This window comes from Lutra lutra, chromosome 6 (genome assembly GCF_902655055.1).
Source record: "Lutra lutra chromosome 6, mLutLut1.2, whole genome shotgun sequence".
Lineage (NCBI taxonomy): Eukaryota > Metazoa > Chordata > Mammalia > Carnivora > Mustelidae > Lutra > Lutra lutra.
The window spans coordinates 137,595,343-137,612,635 of NC_062283.1; the positions used below are offsets into that span (position 1 = coordinate 137,595,343).

At 47.3% G+C, this 17,293-nt stretch overlaps 1 protein-coding gene across 1 annotated transcript in view; it reads left to right on the forward strand.

The window, feature by feature from the left end:
* Positions 1 to 1,059: 1,059 nt before the first annotated feature.
* PPP1R14C (protein phosphatase 1 regulatory inhibitor subunit 14C) overlaps positions 1,060 to 17,293 on the forward strand; it is an 84,993-nt gene continuing 68,759 nt past the window's right edge. The window contains exon 1 of the mRNA XM_047734564.1: positions 1,060 to 1,945. Within this exon, the coding sequence (XP_047590520.1) occupies positions 1,631 to 1,945 (315 nt within the window). The 5' untranslated portion in view covers positions 1,060 to 1,630. The remainder of the gene's footprint in view (positions 1,946 to 17,293) is intronic.

Sequence of the window (17,293 nt, forward strand, 5' to 3'; positions counted from 1 at the left end):
CCATTTCACACAATCCCCCACTAGATCCTTTCCTTTCACTCTTCAGGGCCTGCCTTGTCCTGCTGATGAACCTCAGGCATGGAACTTTTTGGGAAAAATCCCTTCTCAGGCTCTTGGTGAAAACCTTAAAGGGACAGAACAAAGGTGATCATAAATCTGGGTAGAGCAGACCTACACACCAGCTGACTGCAGAGCCAGAAAAGCTGGGGAGAAAATTTCTGGTTACGTCTTTTATTTCCCTTTGCAACTGTTGGTCTAGAATCCCACAGGGGGATACCCTAGAAAATGCTCAGAAGAAATCAACTTTATCTACTTTCTTTCCGAGAAACTTTTTTGAGTAGCTGCTGGTAAACCTCACCAGCTTTTTCAAAAAGTTCTTGAAAGCCACTTAACTGTGTTGGAGCACCTTTGTGTTTTCTTTCTGTTGCCTGAACAGAAATGCAATGCACAGGAGACATATAGTAGTGTCTCCCTATAATTTTACACACATATACATGCACTTTTCTGTTTATAATTTCCCTCCCCATCTCTTTGCCCTAAACCTTATAATAAGCTCATTCATTTGTAACTCTACTTGGCAGCCTGATGTTTTCAGAGTAAAATTAGTGCAGTGGCTTTCCCCAGTAAAAAGAGGTAGCTTGGCAGGGGTATTCCGAGAGAGGAGAGCAAACTAGTCAGGGAATACAATACTAGAAATGTAAGCCCAGTGAACAGCACTGACTCCTTTAGAGAAATGTTTGCTGCCTGGATGTCCCCAGCCTCTTAGCCAAGCGATGGATCAAGCCTGCAGTCCTTTAGATACAAAGATATAAGAATGCTCTGTCTCCGAATAAACAGACACTTTGTAAGGAGAGAAAAACTGGTCTGAAGAGAATTTCTCGGGCGCTTTGATCGTCTGATTGCACAAACATCGCCTCGTCAATTTTTCTCACAATCTGAGAGAGGAAGTGGCATGAATAGGAATGTGTTTGGAGCTGGAGGGTGGGGCCAGGAGGGAGAGAGACGCTTCCCCGCCACCCGAAGAGGGAGAGGCAAGAAAAGCTTCTCGAGGAACCTGCTGCGCCGTCCCTCCGCGCGTCCCTCTCCCGGCGGAACCCTGCCCCCGGGGCAGCGCGGAGCCCACACCGCAGGAGGCGGCCGGGAGCTTGCGCTCCCGCACCGCTGGGGGCGAAAAACGCAATTCCGCGTCTCTGGCAGGAGAGGACACCGTCATCCGCGCAGCGGACCATCTCTGGCACCAGACCCAAGACAGCCTTCTCCGGTGTCTACGCGCGGCCGCCTGCGCGCACACATTCCCGCCTCCGCGCGCCGCTCCCACGCCCCGGGCCCGGTGCCTGCGACGCGCCGGATCCGCCTCCCGGGGCTGGAGCTAGAGGGTCCTCCGCGGCGTCTTTAAGGCTGCGGTCCCCGCCCCTCCCTCTTTCCCGCCCTCCCCCGCCCGTCCTCCTCCCGGTCGCCTCGGCTCCTCCCGACCTCCCCTGGAGCCGGGCTGCCGGGCGTGCGCGGCGCGCGGAGCAGGTGCGGGCGAGCCCCTCGCATGCCGCTGCCGGGCCGGAGGTGGTAGCGGCGCCGGGCGCGCTCCGCCCGCCCCTCCTCCGGGCAGCACTCGGGCTCTGGCGCGCGCGGGGACATGTCGGTGGCGACGGGCAGCAGCGAGGCGGCCGGTGGGGCCGGCGGCGGCGGCGGCGCGCGGGTTTTCTTCCAGAGTCCCCGGGGCGGCGCCGGCGGCAGCCCGGGCTCGAGCAGTGGCTCAGGCTCCTCCCGGGAGGACTCGGCGCCGGTGGCCACGGCGACCGCGGCGGGGCAGGTTCAGCAGCAGCAGCAGCAGCAGCGACGCCACCAGCAGGGAAAAGTGACAGTGAAATACGATCGCAAGGAGCTTCGGAAGCGGCTCGTGCTGGAGGAGTGGATCGTGGAGCAGCTGGGTCAGCTGTATGGCTGCGAGGTACCTGAGCGCGGGGCCGGGAGGGTCGTGGGCCTCCCTCGCCGCACGGTGCCCACACAGGAATTCTCTGTCCCTGGGCCCCTGACTCCCCGGGACCCAGCTCTGGGAGCGAGGCGCAGGGCGTGCTCTCTCCGGGGTGCCCTCTGGCGCCAGGGCGCGACAGTTGGGACGCCTCTGCCTGGGTCCAGATGCCCGGTGCCCGCAGAGGTGCGGGCCCCTTGGATGGCAGTAGGGAGGGATGGGTTTTGCTAAGCACATTGCTTTTCTCGGAGCCGGGGGGCGCTTCTAGGCTCCAGCAGCAGCTCCACGCAGCGGGGCTCAGAAGGGCTCACGCCAGCTGCGCCTAACCCCACAAGAACAGTTCTTACTGCTGAGATCCTAGCAATCCCGGTTTCTGTGGAGAGGGAGCAGGGAAGGGACCTGAAAGCTGCTTATCGGAGAGGAGACGTTCTGGGGATCCCAGAGGACCCCTTGGTTCCTGAAATTCTACCTCAAAATCAGGAGATGAATGCTTTCCCTTTTGCAGCCAGCCCCGACGCGCGTTCCCATAATTTATCCTTGCATTTCCCCAAGCCGCACACGTTGGGCTTTGTTGAAGCAGATTTTAACCCCCTTGGTCGAGCTCGGTTACTCCCATTGATGGGAGCCGAGTGAGAGCATTTGGCAACCTGGAAAGGTGCCTGGATGAAAGGAAGGTAGTTCTGCGGGTGGTTTGTGCGATGCTCGGAATCCACCAGCTTCCCTCCGCGAGGACCCTGTGACTTCCCAGGGTTTGGGGTCTAAGGTTCACACCCGAGTCCGAAGGCTGCAGAGATGCCTGGTGTTAGGAGGAAGATTTAGAATAAGCTGTAGCAGACGTCTGCTAGAAAAATGCCTGAAGCCAAAATGATTGCCCAGGAGAGTCTTTAATAACAGCGATTCTGAATGAAGTATTGTACTTTTCTTAAGGGTGTGGAGTTCGGGAAGGGTGGGAGAATGGAGGGAATTAATAATTAAGGAGACGGCTTCTCAGTTAAAGCAGGTTTGTGTCCATAGGGATGTTAACGCTGTTCACTAAAAAAAAAAAAAAAAAAAAAGAGAGCCAGATGAACTCATTGGCTTTTCTCCTGGTTTGGGGTATTCTGTTTTTCACACATTTTATGGCCTATTGTGAACACATCCTTTCCTTCACGTTCTCATGGCAGGAGGCAACAGCATCCTCATTAGGGACTACTGATGAATGATTAGCATATAATGAAGCTTGACTATATGACTAATGGGCTTGTAAAAATATATTTTTTCTCCAGCCTGGCTCTTACAAAAAGCCATCTTAATTGAGTAAATAAAAACTGGCCAACACAGGAAGCGTTTCTGGGATTGATTTTTTTTTTTTTTTTTTTTTTTTTTTTGGTAGGAAGTTGGCAAAACTCTTGCAAGAAACACTATTTGATTTAGATGGGATGACTGTTGGGTGGATGGATGTGCTCGGTCTTGCCTCTGTAGAATCCAGTTAATTTTCATTTATTTCATACTGACCTTTATACTCCATTTTGGATTTGGAGAAGATTTAATAGAAATACTGCTGTTGAAATTCACAGTGCTTGAGCAGCACTCCTTTTAGGGAAGACTAATTAGGGGCAGTTGGGGGGAAGCTAGAGAGTTCTGCCCCTTAGCAGATTGGCAAATCAAAAATCTTAAAAATTCTTCAGAATAATTGGGGGGAGGGTGGTGGATTGGATGTTCACTGTATTGAATGTGTAGGTTAAAAATATATTGGAAAGGGTAAACATGACCTTGAATCTTTTCCTCCTACATTTCGTTTCCCGTTTTATTCTTTTTTTTTTTTAAGATTTTTTATTTATTTGAGAGAGAGTACAAGTAGGCAGAGAGGCAGGCAGAGAGAGAGAGAGAGAGAGAGAGAGGGAAGCAGGCTCCCCGCTGAGCAGAGAGCCCGATGCGGGGCTCGATCCCAGGACCCTGAGACCATGACCCGAGCCCAAGGCAGAGGCTCAACCCACTGAGCCACCCAGGCGCCCCTCGTTTCCCGTTTTAGACCTTCTGACCTACAGCGAACTAGAGATTTGAGAGGGGGCTCTCTCTGTGCTGTCAGTGTGTCATTACAATGTCGCAAGTGTTCTCTTCAAGTTGTTTGCTCTATCACTGTAGGTTGAAGGAATATTGGTCATTGAGAAGGTTGTTGGCAGTTTGTAATTAATTACCAAGCTGACAATACAGCTTCCCTTAATGACAAAAAGCATGTGGGCTCCTAAGTAGACATATAAAGAATTGTTTTCTTCCCTCTATTTCTGCACTGGTGGGGCTCTATTTTTAGCTTAGTTTCTCTGGTCTGGTAGCCTTTCCTTGCTGATGGCTTCAAGTATGTCAGCCTCTGCTCTTAATCGAGAGGGACCGTCCCTGGCTAATAGCTCTGAATTTCATGAATACAGAGGGTAGGGACTGTCCCTTTTACACTTAAAATTGGTAATGTTGTCAAATTTTCATTGCATGCAATTGACACAGAAAGCGAATTTGCCAGACTTCAAACTGGCCAGAGGCCTGAGCTTTCTGCCAAGCTGGGGGAGATGATGAACCCCTATTTAATTTCAGAAGAACGTCTATCAGACCGGTCAGCAGTTGGAAGACTTGTCCTTTTCGGAATAGAAAATAGTGATCTTTTGGAGAGGCGTAAAGCACGATATTTAAGATCAGGAGTGGGAAGAAAGAAATACACAGAACACCTTCCTGGCTGTGGTCTTAGTTCGGAGTTTGCAGTGACCAGTCGATTCTGTGCGGAGAAAAATCTAAAGATGGCACGTGTGGAGTGCTTATTAGGCGCTGCTCTCGACACTGTGTGCGGACTAATTGATTTAAGTCTTTACAACAACCCTATGAAGAGGGTGCTGTTATCTGTTTTATAGACGAGGAAACTGAGACACAGAGTAAGCGGGTCTGCCAAGCCCGCAGAGCTAGTGAATGGCAGGGCACGGGGATGGCAGTATGAACCCATCAGCTAAGCACCAGGCCTGCCTCTTAAGTTCGCAGGGGCCTAGGCAGAGAGAACAGATGGAGGCCCTCATAGCAGAGGTCTACTTATTTAAAGATAATGCAGTTGTAACAAGCATGATATAAAATTTACTCTGTCTGCCTACCTTGACAGCGATATCTCCATAGTGGCCTGGAAAGCTAAGTTTGAATTTTGAATTCTCAGACTTCCCAGGGCTCACAGCTGGCATGCAGCTGGAGAACCCCCAGGCCTTGGGCCTGCTTTCTTTTCTTCCCACGGTACAGTCTCACCTGGTGAAGAGCATTGTGCCCACTCCCATACCCACTCTCTGTCTATACCCTCTGTCCCTCTTCGTCATACCTTCGGCTCAGACCAGTGGTGGCAAAGGCCCCCTTGGAGGGACAGATCCAGGAGGAGCCTATTCATGCCCTGGGAATGGCTTGGTATTGGATCAGGAAACTCTGGGGAGCTGTAGTGAGGCCTAAAACGAGAGGGGCAGCACTTCTGGGTGGGTGGGTCCAGTGGGTCCTGGGAACTCTGCAGGGGAAAGGGTGTGGGGGGATTAGGGCCCAGGATCATGGCCCTTCCTACCCAGTGTAAGGGCAGTATTTCGGCACACCACATCAAACAGGCTTTTGGATATATAGAGAAGTGTTTTTCTAAGTTCTGAAATGCTTAGTTATGTTTATAGTTATTTTCCATTTCATCTTCTTGTACAGATAGTTAAATTTTCCAGCCAGGGATTTGGTTATAATGGAACTGTTAGAGGATGGATCTGTAGCCGCATTGAAGGATTTCTGTTTTGAGACATTTTCATATCTCGTCCAAACCCAGACAGTTTTTAAGAACATTTGAAATCTGGCACTGCATTTCCTTTGACAAGTATTGCAAGATGGGTAAGTCATAATCATTTTTTCTCATCTTGCCCAGCATCCAGATAACATCTGTACTTCCAGTGTTGCAATTTGGTTTGCTTTGGAAATAAAAGCCTGTTGTTAACCTCAGATTATCGCAATTCCTGTAGCAGCTCCCCGTAAACAGACGTGCGCAGAGGGCATTTCCTGGGTTACCCTGACGGTCCACTTAGGCTTTCCCTTTGCTGCAGCTGTCTGCATTTTATTTTTTTTTTATTTTCAAAGATTTTATTTACTCATTGGAGAGAGAGAGAGAGAGAGAGAGAGACAGCGAGAGAGGGAACACAAGCAGGCGGAGTGGAAGAGGGAGAAGCAGGCTTCCCGCCAAGTAGGGGGCCCGAGGCAGGGCTGGATCCCAGGACCCTGGGTTCATGATCTGAGCCAAGGGCAGACGCTGCATGACTGAGCCACCCGGCGCCCCAGATGTCTGCATTTTAAAGATTTTATTTATTTATTTGACAGAGAGAAATCACAAGTAGGCAGAGAGGCAGGCAGAGAGAGGAGGAAGCAGGCTCCCTGCTGAGCAGAAAGCCCGATGTGGGGCTCGAACCCAGGACCTGGGATCATGACCTGAGCCGAAGGCAGCGGCTTAACCCACTGAGCCACCCAGGCGCCCCAGATGTCTGCATTTTAAAATGTGGTTCCTGTCATGTTCTACCTTTTCCTATTCCCTGACTCCCTGTCATTGTTCGTTCTGTAAATCAGTGTTTTTCCAAATGTTTTGATGGTGACCCTAGAAAGAAATACCCTTCAGACTTCTGCCTGACACACGGGCACATGGATGTATGAAAGACACGTGGATTCACAAAGCACCGCTCAATATTACCGTGGATGCTAGAGAAAAAATGACAAGCGTCATGCAAAATAGGACTTTATTCATGTTTAAATACAATATTCTGTTCTATTTCTTTTTCCAGAATTGCTGGTTGTGACTCTCTAAGTTGCTTTTAGGGGCACCTGGGTGCCTCTGTCAGTTAAGTGTCCGACGCCTAATTTTGGCTCAGGTCAGGATCTCTGGGTTGTGAGATCAAGCCCCACCTCCCACTCTGTGGGGCATGGAAACTGCTTAAGATTCTCTCTCTCCCTCTCCCTGCCAGCTCATGCTCTTTTTCTCTCAACAAAATAAGTTAATTTAAAAAAATAAATAGGGACGCCTGGGTGGCTCAGTTGGTTAAGCAGCTGCCTTCGGCTCAGGTCATGATCCCAGCGTCCTGGGATCGAGTCCCACATCGGGCTCCTTGCTTGGCAGGGAGCCTGCTTCTCCCTCTGCCTCTGCCTGCCACTCTGTCTTGCCTGTGCTCGCTCTCGCTTCTCTCTCTATGACAAATAAATAAATAAAATCTTTAAAAAAAAATAAATAAATAGATTCCATAACATTTTTGGACAGTGGCATGCAGTTTTAAAAATACTCCTCGAGGGGCACCTGGGTGGCTCAGTCAGTTAAGCGTTCGACTCTCGATTTCAGCTCAGGGCATGATCTCAGGGTGGTGAGATCGAGCCCCGCGTCAGGCTGCAGGCCCAGCAGGGAGTCTGCCTGAGATTCTCTCTCTCTCCGAGCCCTTTGTCCCTCTCCCCCTCTGTCTCTCTAGAATAAATAAATAAATCTTAAAAAAAATACTCCTCCAGAAAGAAAAACCTGAACATATGTAATAGAATTAGCTGGCGTTTATTAAATGCTCTCAACGCATCAAGTATGGTTCATGTAGTCCTAGTCACAATTTCCGATATTCTCATTTTGTGGGTATAGAAACTGAGTCATGGAGATGCCAGAAAGTTGCCCCAGGGCCCACGGCTGAAACGCGTCCGTGCAGGTCCACGTTCCCCCATCCCTTCCCCATGAACTGACTGCTCCTCAAGGCAGGACAGCGCTGGGCACCTTCCATGAACTTCCATGTTTTGTCTACTCCCCGGAAGTGGCTGCTGGAGCCTCTGAGTTGACTGATCTTGCGTGTACAGGGAAACCCCACCATCGGGGAGCTGTTCTTATACCTGGATGAGGCTTCTAGTTTGAAGTTCAGGTCCTTGTTTTGTATATAGAGTCCCACTCTATGACATCACCTTCTCCTGTTTTGCTGTTTTCTTAGTACCTGAGCCAGAAGGTAGAACCTGTTGCCGAGAGCTTGGTTTGTGGATTATTTGGTGAAGCATCATGGGTTTGGGTATTGGAGAATGAATAGACATTTTTAAAAACCTGCTTTTTTTTTTTTAAACCTCCATAAACGCAATCTATAAGGAATCAATGAAACATGTCAGAAGTCTATGAATGGAAGAATTCTCCATTGCCAAGGGAAGAAAAGTACTTCACATGCTTCCCCTCGGAACAGAGTTAGGGAAATTCGGGGTGGAGGTGGAGGTTGAGAGAGTCAGTGCTCCACTGCTCGAAGAGCCTGAAGTCTCATCGTGACCCAGCATTCAGTGGTCGTGAGAGCGAAGGCAATTTCCATAACCTCTTGGAGCCCCAGGTTCCCCTTCTATTTAAGGGGATCACCCTGCCCTCTTGGCAGGGTTGTTGTGTGGACCAGATGGGAAAGGCATGGAACATAGATCTGGAACACAGTAGGTATGCAGTTGCCCTTGTACCTGGAACCATAACCAGCCACTATCACTTATTCTCTGTCATGTGGGCAGAGGACAGGAAGGAAGAGAAAAGGCATTCACATCTGTTTGCTGGTAGAACTTGGAGAAGATGAGTGGTTACTTGGAGTCAGGGATGTTGGTATGTGTTTGAACTTGGACATGGGCAAATTGTCTATCATTCCGTTTTCTCCTAGAATCTTCCTTATTCTGGAAGTTCCCGTGGGTTTTCATGTATGTATAGAGAAATTAAACTTCAATCTGCATTAATTTTCTCTGCATCTGTCCTGGTGCGGTAGAACACAGTTCTTCAGTCATTAAGCATTTACTGAAATGAATGAAAAAGAGTAATCACCAGAAAACATGTTTTAGCATTGAATGAGTTGGTGGCATTTCTTTGTTAAGAGTCACAGCTAGGAAAAGAAAAACCAGATTTATGGTTTTGTTACAGTAATCCATATCCCACTCTCGCATTATTACGGCTTTATTTCAGCGTTGTTGAAAAGTACACCTACCTTCATTGACTTATTTGCTCCAAACAGGAGTTTACAAATTGTGGTTGCAGTGCATTGATTTTTTTCAGCTTAGATCGAGGGAATTCTTTTGAGAATCTGATGTTCCTCATGTCTCCCGCCCACCCTCTTTCCCTCTGCTTCTGCTGTGCCCCTGACACACCAGCTCTGCCTCAGGTTCTTGCCTGGGATTCACATTTTTTGCTTCCAGGGTCTTTTGCTTTTCTCCCAGCTCTGAAACCACCTGGCTGCTCTTAGCCACCCATCCCTCATTGACAGCGCTTCTCAGAGGAGCCCCTGTTTAGAGAGGAGGGAAGAGCCAGGTCTGCATGGTTTCTTCCCACTGTGGGCACGATCTCATTTTGTGGTTTCCTCCCTAGTCTCCCCAGGCTGTGCTTGATTATTTCACGGCTATTTCAAACCATCATCTGTCTTTTCAAGGCAACTTTTCCCTGCTCTTTCCTTCCCTGCGGTCCAGTCCTCGGCCCCGTCCTGCACCAGCCAGTGCGGACGCCCAAGGGCCTCTTCCCTTCATCACTCTCCTGCCTGGGATGGGTTTGCAGCCAAGCTCCCTGCTAGAACCAGGAACAGCCATTGCCTGCCATGAAAAACGCTTCCCTTCCTGAATCCTGTATCCCCTCGGGTTGCTACTCTTACTATCTATTTTTCTGGATCCTTCTCCAGACACTGTTGATGCACGACAGCTGCCCCGAGGACCCTGCTGTTCCTCAGTCCAGGGGAACCTCATGAGTCTTTATTTTCCCTGGACTCCTGCCTCTGTAGGCACCCTTTGCCACTCCTTGGGGAAGCCTTTGGCTCCAGGGGCAGCCTCGCTGGGTCTCCCACTCCGCCAGCCCCCTTCTGGGTTCTTTCTGTGTCCATCTCTTTGGTCTGATATTGCACAGGGCCTGTCTTTGGGCCCCTGCTCTGCCTTCTGTGATGATTCCCCCCCCCCTCCCCGCCCCGCACACTCTTTCTGGGTGGAATGAATATTCGCGTGGCTTCAGTTGCTGGCCATATGCTGACAGCTCTTCAATCTGTATTTTTAGCCCAGATCAGTTTTCTGAGGACCAGACATACTCAGAGAGTTTTGAAATGGACATCTCCAGGGACACCTAAGTGGCTCAGTCGGTTAAGCATCTGCCTTCAGCTTAGGTCATGATCCTAAGGCCCAGGGATGGAGCACCACATCGGGCTCCCTGCTCAGCAGGGAGCCTGCTTCTCCCTCTCCCTTGCCTGCTGCTCCCCCTGCTTGTGCACTCTCTCTCTCTCTCTCTCTGTCAAATAAATAGATAATACCTTAAAAAAGAAAGAAAGAAAGAAAGAAAGAAAGAAAGAAAGAAAGAAAAAGAAAGAAAGAAATGGACAACTGCACTTAGATGCTCCACGAAAACCTCATGGTTCTCTGGCTGGCAGATGAGTTTACCTTCCTCTGAAGACCTCCTCCTCTTCCTCTGCAATCGTGGGGCACCAGAGAAGCTGTTACCTATCCCTGTCTACGATCATGCTGACCCCAGAGGCACATAGCTGTGATGCTGCCACTGCGCCCAGCAGCTCCATTTATTGAGTTCCTACTGGATACCCCATCCTTGCAGTAACTCTGCAAGGAATAGAGCTATGGAGGGCTTGACCAATAGGCTCCTGTCAGAGGCCACGTCCCTCTGGATGACAGAGTCAGGAACAGACAGCGGTCTCTGGTTCCTGGGCTGGGACCTCCCCCTCGGAGCCCTCCCCTCCAGCTGTCCCTCACTGTGGCCATTCAGAGTGTTTTCTGAAATCCAGACTGGATCCTCTTATGGCCCATGGCCTTCATGGCAAAAGATGAGCCCTCAGGCTGCAGCCAGGGCTCAGGGGCTTGCCCTGCCTGCTGCTTCTGGAACCACATTTCTTGCCCCTGTCCCCTCCCCCTGAGATCCTCATGCAGGGCAGACAGGACCCCTTCAGACTTGCTTCTCCTCCTGCCAGACCATCTCTTCCTATCTCTCCTACCTCACTTGTCCACCTGTTACCTGTTCTTCAGGTTCACCCTTGGGGTATCTCCTCTAGAAGCTTCTCTGGTACGTCCCCTCATGGCAGGCTGGCTGACTGGCCTCCAGGAGCTTGTGCTTCCTTCCCCCTTTCTTGGAACACGTCTGTAATCCTGTCTCTTGCAGCTTCATGAGGGTATGATCTTGGGAGGTCCCTGAGGCCCCAGTGTCTCTCACACACCTGGGTGCCCTAAGGTGTCTAGCACCTGGCCCTCAAGTGAGTGTGACCAAAACTCGCCCTCCAGACCATCTTCTGGAACTGTGTGTTTCAGAAAGACACACCCCAATTAACTGCACTAATGTCATTTGGCTCTGCCTGGGTTATAAGTCTACTTTTTCATTGTTGACTCAAAGTTTCAGCTCGCTCTCCTGGTTGTGAATTATATCTGTGCAGCCCTGTGAACCCGTGAATGGCAAGGAAGTGGCAACGAAATAAAGCACAGAGGCAGGGGGATGAAAGTCTTCCAAGGACGTAATCACAGGTTACTGCCATTCTTCTCTATAATTTTATATTTTCAGTATGTACAAGAATCCTGTTTTATTTGCACAGTCATTGTTCATTTCTCTGAGAGTGGCTGTGCTTGCTGGGCCAAGAGGGGGTGAGCTCTTTTCCATCAGTAGATGAGATTCAGAGCAACAGGCTCACGCAAGTCTTATTAGGACAGGGAATGAGAGCCAAGATTCCTGCATCTGCTTCAAAGTTTCAGCCAGTAAGGTCTAACCAGGTTTTTCTGAGTCAGGACTGGTGCTCTGGAAATCCGTTTCACTGTGTAAAACCTGAGAAAAAAGAAGACATTGGAGCGCAGGTTCATCTCTAACACATGACTTTATGGTTGAGGAAAAAAATGATCAAAGAAGGGCTTTTCCTTTTTTGAAGACTCCTTAGGGCCAACTGTGGAAGGAACTTTGGAAGATTGATGGATTGGTGGGTTGGTTGATGGGTTCATTCGTTTCCAGCAGATATTTGCAAAGATGAGGAAAGGGGACTAGGAAGCCTTTGTCCTTTAACATTGTGTAAGGGCAAAAGAAAAAGAAAGGAATTCTTTCTGTTACAGGAGGAGAATGGAGCTGTCCATGTGATCGAAGTCGTTTGAGGGCAGAGCCTATGTCCTCTTCGCGGTTGTCTTAGTTCAGTACGTTCTTTTACTACATAGTGACTCTGTGCTGCTTCTTTTACTCAAAGCCCTTTCACAAGAAAGGATATGATAAATTTGTTCACTTGAAAATGTAAATGACTAAACACACTTTAATTATCTATAGGAAGTAGGGTTTTAAGTAAGACAAAGTAATCTCTTAGCAAGTGAACTTCAGGAATCAATGAACAGGAATCAATGAATATATTATTTGTGGGCTCTGGAACCTTCTTGGCATTTATGAAATCTATGGATTCAAAGCATGTCCATTGTTCCCAGGATGTCATGGGAAGGACCCCGGCCTGTGGGACTTGAACTAGTTGGGCTGCTGCTTAATTAGCTGGATGATCTTGGCAAGTCATATTCATGACAGACTTCTGTTTTCAGGTTTTCTTTCCTTATCTGAAAAAATGAGGGTGGTCTAGGGTTTTTAGGCTCTACGCTTTAGAGCTCCTATGATAAGGGTGCCCTGCACTGCAGAAAATGGGGTTTATTGAAGACAGGGTGATACTTAAAGTGGTAATTGAAGGGTCTTTCTCTCTTAAGGCAAACATGAGACAGACATTAGGCTAGTTCACCAAAGGAGCATCTAATTGCAGAGCTAATTCCAATAGCTCAAGTGAGAGTGTATCCATCCTTCCTTTGGCTTGGTCTCTTGGGTGACAGGGCTTGGATAGGAAGAATCAGATTGAGAAGCCTTTTAAAACACCCTATTTCCCTATTCCAGCACTTCCCACTATTGACTTCTAGGTTAAATTTGAAATCTTGACACTGCCGATATCATAGGTATCCTATCTGCCTTTTAAAGAAAAATTTAATTAGGTTAACTTTTAAGAAGAGCTGGCATATTTGACTTAAAAATTTTTGGTGTCTAACTTATAATATTGGCTCTTGGGAGGCTTTTCCTTTTTCTTTATTTGTCCTTTACCTTGGCCGTTCACAATTAACTAATAGTGGTATTTATTTTTAACTTGCGTTGATATAAAATGAGCATCTGAGAGGGAAAATAGTAATAGCTTTAGGAAATAAAAAAATTTTTTTTAAAAGATGAAGTGTATAAAGTAGCCTAAAAAGGGGACTGAATAAATCTGTATAAACAAATTGATTTTCACTGGGGAATTTATCCCTAGAATGTCATTTTATAGTTAGTGTGAGAATGAGCATGACAGGATAGGAAAAAGAAGAAATTGAGATTTTTCATGCACAGTTCTGGGGGGTAGTGGAAAGCAGATTTTTTTGCTCTTAATATTTGTTTATTTTGTATGATGATGCAATCCATAAGGCACCATCAGATAATCCCTTTCAATCCATACAAAGACTCTGTCATATAAGTAGCTACCTCATTTTTAAAAAAGATTTATTTATTTGAAAGAGAGAGAACACATGCACGGAAGGGAGGGTCAGAGAGAGAGAGAGAGAATCTTAAGCAAACTCCCAGCCTAGTGAGGGCTCAATTCCACAACCCTGAGATCATGACCTGAGCTGAAATCACAAGTCAGATGCTTAACGGCCTGAGCCACCCAGGTGTCCCTGTAGCTACCTCATTTTTAAAACAACAGAACTGAGGCTCAGGGGCACCTGAGTGGCTCATTCATTTAAGTGTCTGACTTGGGCTCAGGTTATGATCTCAAAGTCCTGGGATCAAGCCCCGAGTACACCCCTGTGCTCAGCGGGGAGTTTTCTTGTCCCTCTGCCCCTCCCCCCACTTGTGCGCTCTCTCTCTCTCTTTCAAATAAATAAAATCTTAAAAAAAAAATAAAACAACAGAACTGAGGCTCAGAGAGGCTCAGTACCACGCCCGAGTATAAATTGCTGGCGGGAAAAAGAGGAAGATTCACACTTGGAAACCGTGACCTTGAGGGTCACCTCCCACCACCCTGGTCATTTCCAGCTATTCTAGAATGTCTGCCCCCATGCCCTGAGCAGAGCTCTTCTGCCTAATCATTGGATACATTTCCAAGCATGCTTCTTCTTAGTTGAGCAGTTTACAGGATTCCATTCTATGTTTGTTCCCAGTTCATTAGATGAACCATCAACAGGATTCAGCCATTTCTTTGGAAAAATTCAGATCTATCAATTCTCAAGTCTATATCATAAGAAGGGTACTGAGCATTTCTTGGATGGCCAAGTCTGCACAAACAGTATACTGGAGCCCTTGCGCTCTTCAGCTGTCCACACAGATGGAGTTTTGAGGTGAAAAGTTGGAAACTCACTTTAATTAAAGCATTGGTTGCAGAGTGGGTATTTTTTTTTAAAGATTTTATTTATTTATTTGATAGAGACACAGTGAGAGAGGGAACACAAGCAGGGGGAGTGGGAGAGGGAGAAGCAGGCTTACCAACTCAGCCCGATGTGGGGCTCGATCCCAGGACCCCGGGATCATGACCTGAGGGCAGATGCTTAGCAACTGAGCCACCCAGGTGTCCCCAGAGTGGGTATTTTTTCCAACCCGTTTGAAAGCGTCAGCTCTTACTTGTCACGTGATAGAAGTAAAGAAACGAGGCTTCTAAATAAAATGTACAAACGTCTTACCAGCTTCCTTCACTTCTGTTAAAGAATATTTTTGCCCTGAGCTGCTTTTTCAATCGTCTGTTAACATCTTTTATATTTTCTGTGTCAGTCGTACAATGGATGTAGATGCTCCATTCATTTCTGCAGATGTTAAAAGAATCCAATCTGTTTCAAGCCAAAAAGGTAAGGCGTTGAGATTTCAGATTGGTAAAGATGATCTTTCTGTTTGGTTCTTAGGGCCAGTGCTCAACCTAACAATTCTAATTAGTCAGCTGGTTTTTCTTCTGTTGGTGATGGGGTGTGGCAGCTCTCCGACAAGTCAAGAGAAGATGAGTCATTGATTTGGTGCTAAAACAGGATTATGCTTGCCACAACAAAAAGAGCCTACAAATATTACAACTAAAAAATAAAATAACATGTACTATATCTGGTAGACAAGTGCCTTTTGTTAAGCTAGAATATCCCATTTCTGCAGCAAACCCCAGATGGTTCAGCATTCAGGAATCTTCTGCCAGAAGCAGTTTATATGGATGGATGTTTAAATAAAAACGTGTGTATTTAGGTAAACAGAACATCGTCTAAACTAGCCTGAGACTTTAAAAGCATTTAGCTGCCATTCATTTCTCAAACCTCGAGGATATTCACATGTAAAAATCAGAGAGGGAGCGTGGGCTTCACTTTGTTAAGTGAAATATCCCAAGTTTGAATTAACTCGTTGCTCTAAAGAAGAAGAAAATGAGGAATTGGTCTGTTTGTCATTGACACCTTGCATAAAGCGGTTAAAGAGGCTGAAGGAGGGCAAAGAATGAGGGGCACCTGGGTGGCTCAGTGGGTTAAGCCTCTGCCTTCGGCTCAGGTCATGATCTCACGGTCCTGGGATCGAGCCCTGAATCGGGCTCTCTGCTCGGAGGGGAGCCTGCTTCCCCTCTCTCTCTCTGCCTATCTCTTTGCCTACCTGTGATCTGTCTGTCAAATAAATAAATAAAATCTTAAAAAAAAAAATACAGAGAATACATAGAACATTTAGCAAAGTATTGATTCTCAAGTCAGTCATTATGACGAAGCCACTGTCCCCTGCCGCAGGTGCGAGCGAGGCTGGGGGCTCTGATCAGGTCTGGTGCGTGGGGTGTGGACCAGCCTTCTTCTCAAGGAATGCCGGCTGTCTTTTTCTCTCTGGCCCCACTTTACAAAATCAGAACAAATGGGAAAGTTCCTACATATGGCTTCCTGCTGGTGGTAGGAAATAAGTTGTCTCATTTCAGGATCCCTCATTAGTTTTTTTTTTTTTAAAGATTTTTATTTATTTTTTTGACAGACAGAGATCACAGGTAGGCAGAGAGGCCGGCAGAGAGAAAGGGGGAAGCAGGCTTCCTGTTGAGCAGAGAGCCCGATGTGGGGCTCGATCCCAGGACCCTGGGATCATGACCTGAGCTGAAGGCAGAGGCTTTAACCCTCTGAGCCACCCAGGTGACCCCCTCATTAGTTTTGACCTTGGGTTTCTTTTAAATGCTTAATGCCTGGCTTGGGTGGCTCAGTGGGTTAAGCCTTTGGCTCAGGTCATGATCCCAGGGTCCTGAGATAGAGCCCCGAATCGGGTTCCCTGCTCAGCAGGAAGCCTGCTTCTCTCTCTCCTTCTGCCTGCTGCCCCCCATGCTTGTGCACGCTCTCTCTCTCTGACAAATAAGTAAATAAATAAAATCTTAAAAAAAATAAACAAATGCCTAGATGCCTGGCCTGGTGCAGAGCACTGCATTATAAGGGAGATGGGACATCTCCCTGGGGCAGAAATGGGCTTGGTCTGCCCAGAAGGATGAGGCAGGCTCCCTGCACCTGCCTTTATTCACAGTATGGTTCTGAGTTGTCATCCTTGGCTTCCTTTAATTTCCCCCTTTTAAATGATCTAGCCCTCTCAGGGATGTTTTGAGGATTAATAACGTTAAAAAAATCATCCCAGAAGAAGCACGTGGTATTTATGAAAGTACCATTAGCAACATCTCTGCTCTTTTTGCCATAATCAATTCAGCCTTCTTATTACAAATACTCAAGGTAAAGATACATTCTTTGACCAAAAAGAGAACAGAGGCTCTTGAAGTTTTTGTTTTGAAAAAAAAAAAAAAAAAAAAAAATTTTTTTTGAGGGGGCTTAGGCCATGGTTGAAAATTTTGGTCACACACCAGGATTTATGATTATGGAATAACCTTGCCATTGCCTCGGGATAAAAAATGTTGCTGGGGGCGCGCCTGGGTGGCTCAGTGGGTTAAAGCCTCTGCCTTCGGCTCGGGTCATGATCCCAGGGTCCTGGGATCGAGCCCCACGTCAGGCTCTCTGCTCTGCAGAGAGCCTGCTTCCTCCTCTCTCTCTCTCTGCCTGCCTCTCTGCCTACTTGTGATCTCTGTCAGATAAATAAATTAAAAAAAAAAATCTTTAAAAAAAATGTTGCTGGGCTGCTTCAAGAGAATTACCTTTTCAGTTCAAGAGAATTATTGCATGTGAGTTAAGTGATAATATATCTATTATCATATAATATTCATTCTGGATCAAAATCCTTTTCATAGGTTATCTTCCATATGTGCCTAGAAAAAGGGCTGCAAAGATGGGTAATAAATATTAATAGTGTTTTTAGTGTCATTATGGGTAATTTTTATTTTGTTTACAATGTATGTAAACCAATGAATGCATTCCTCTTATGTGAGA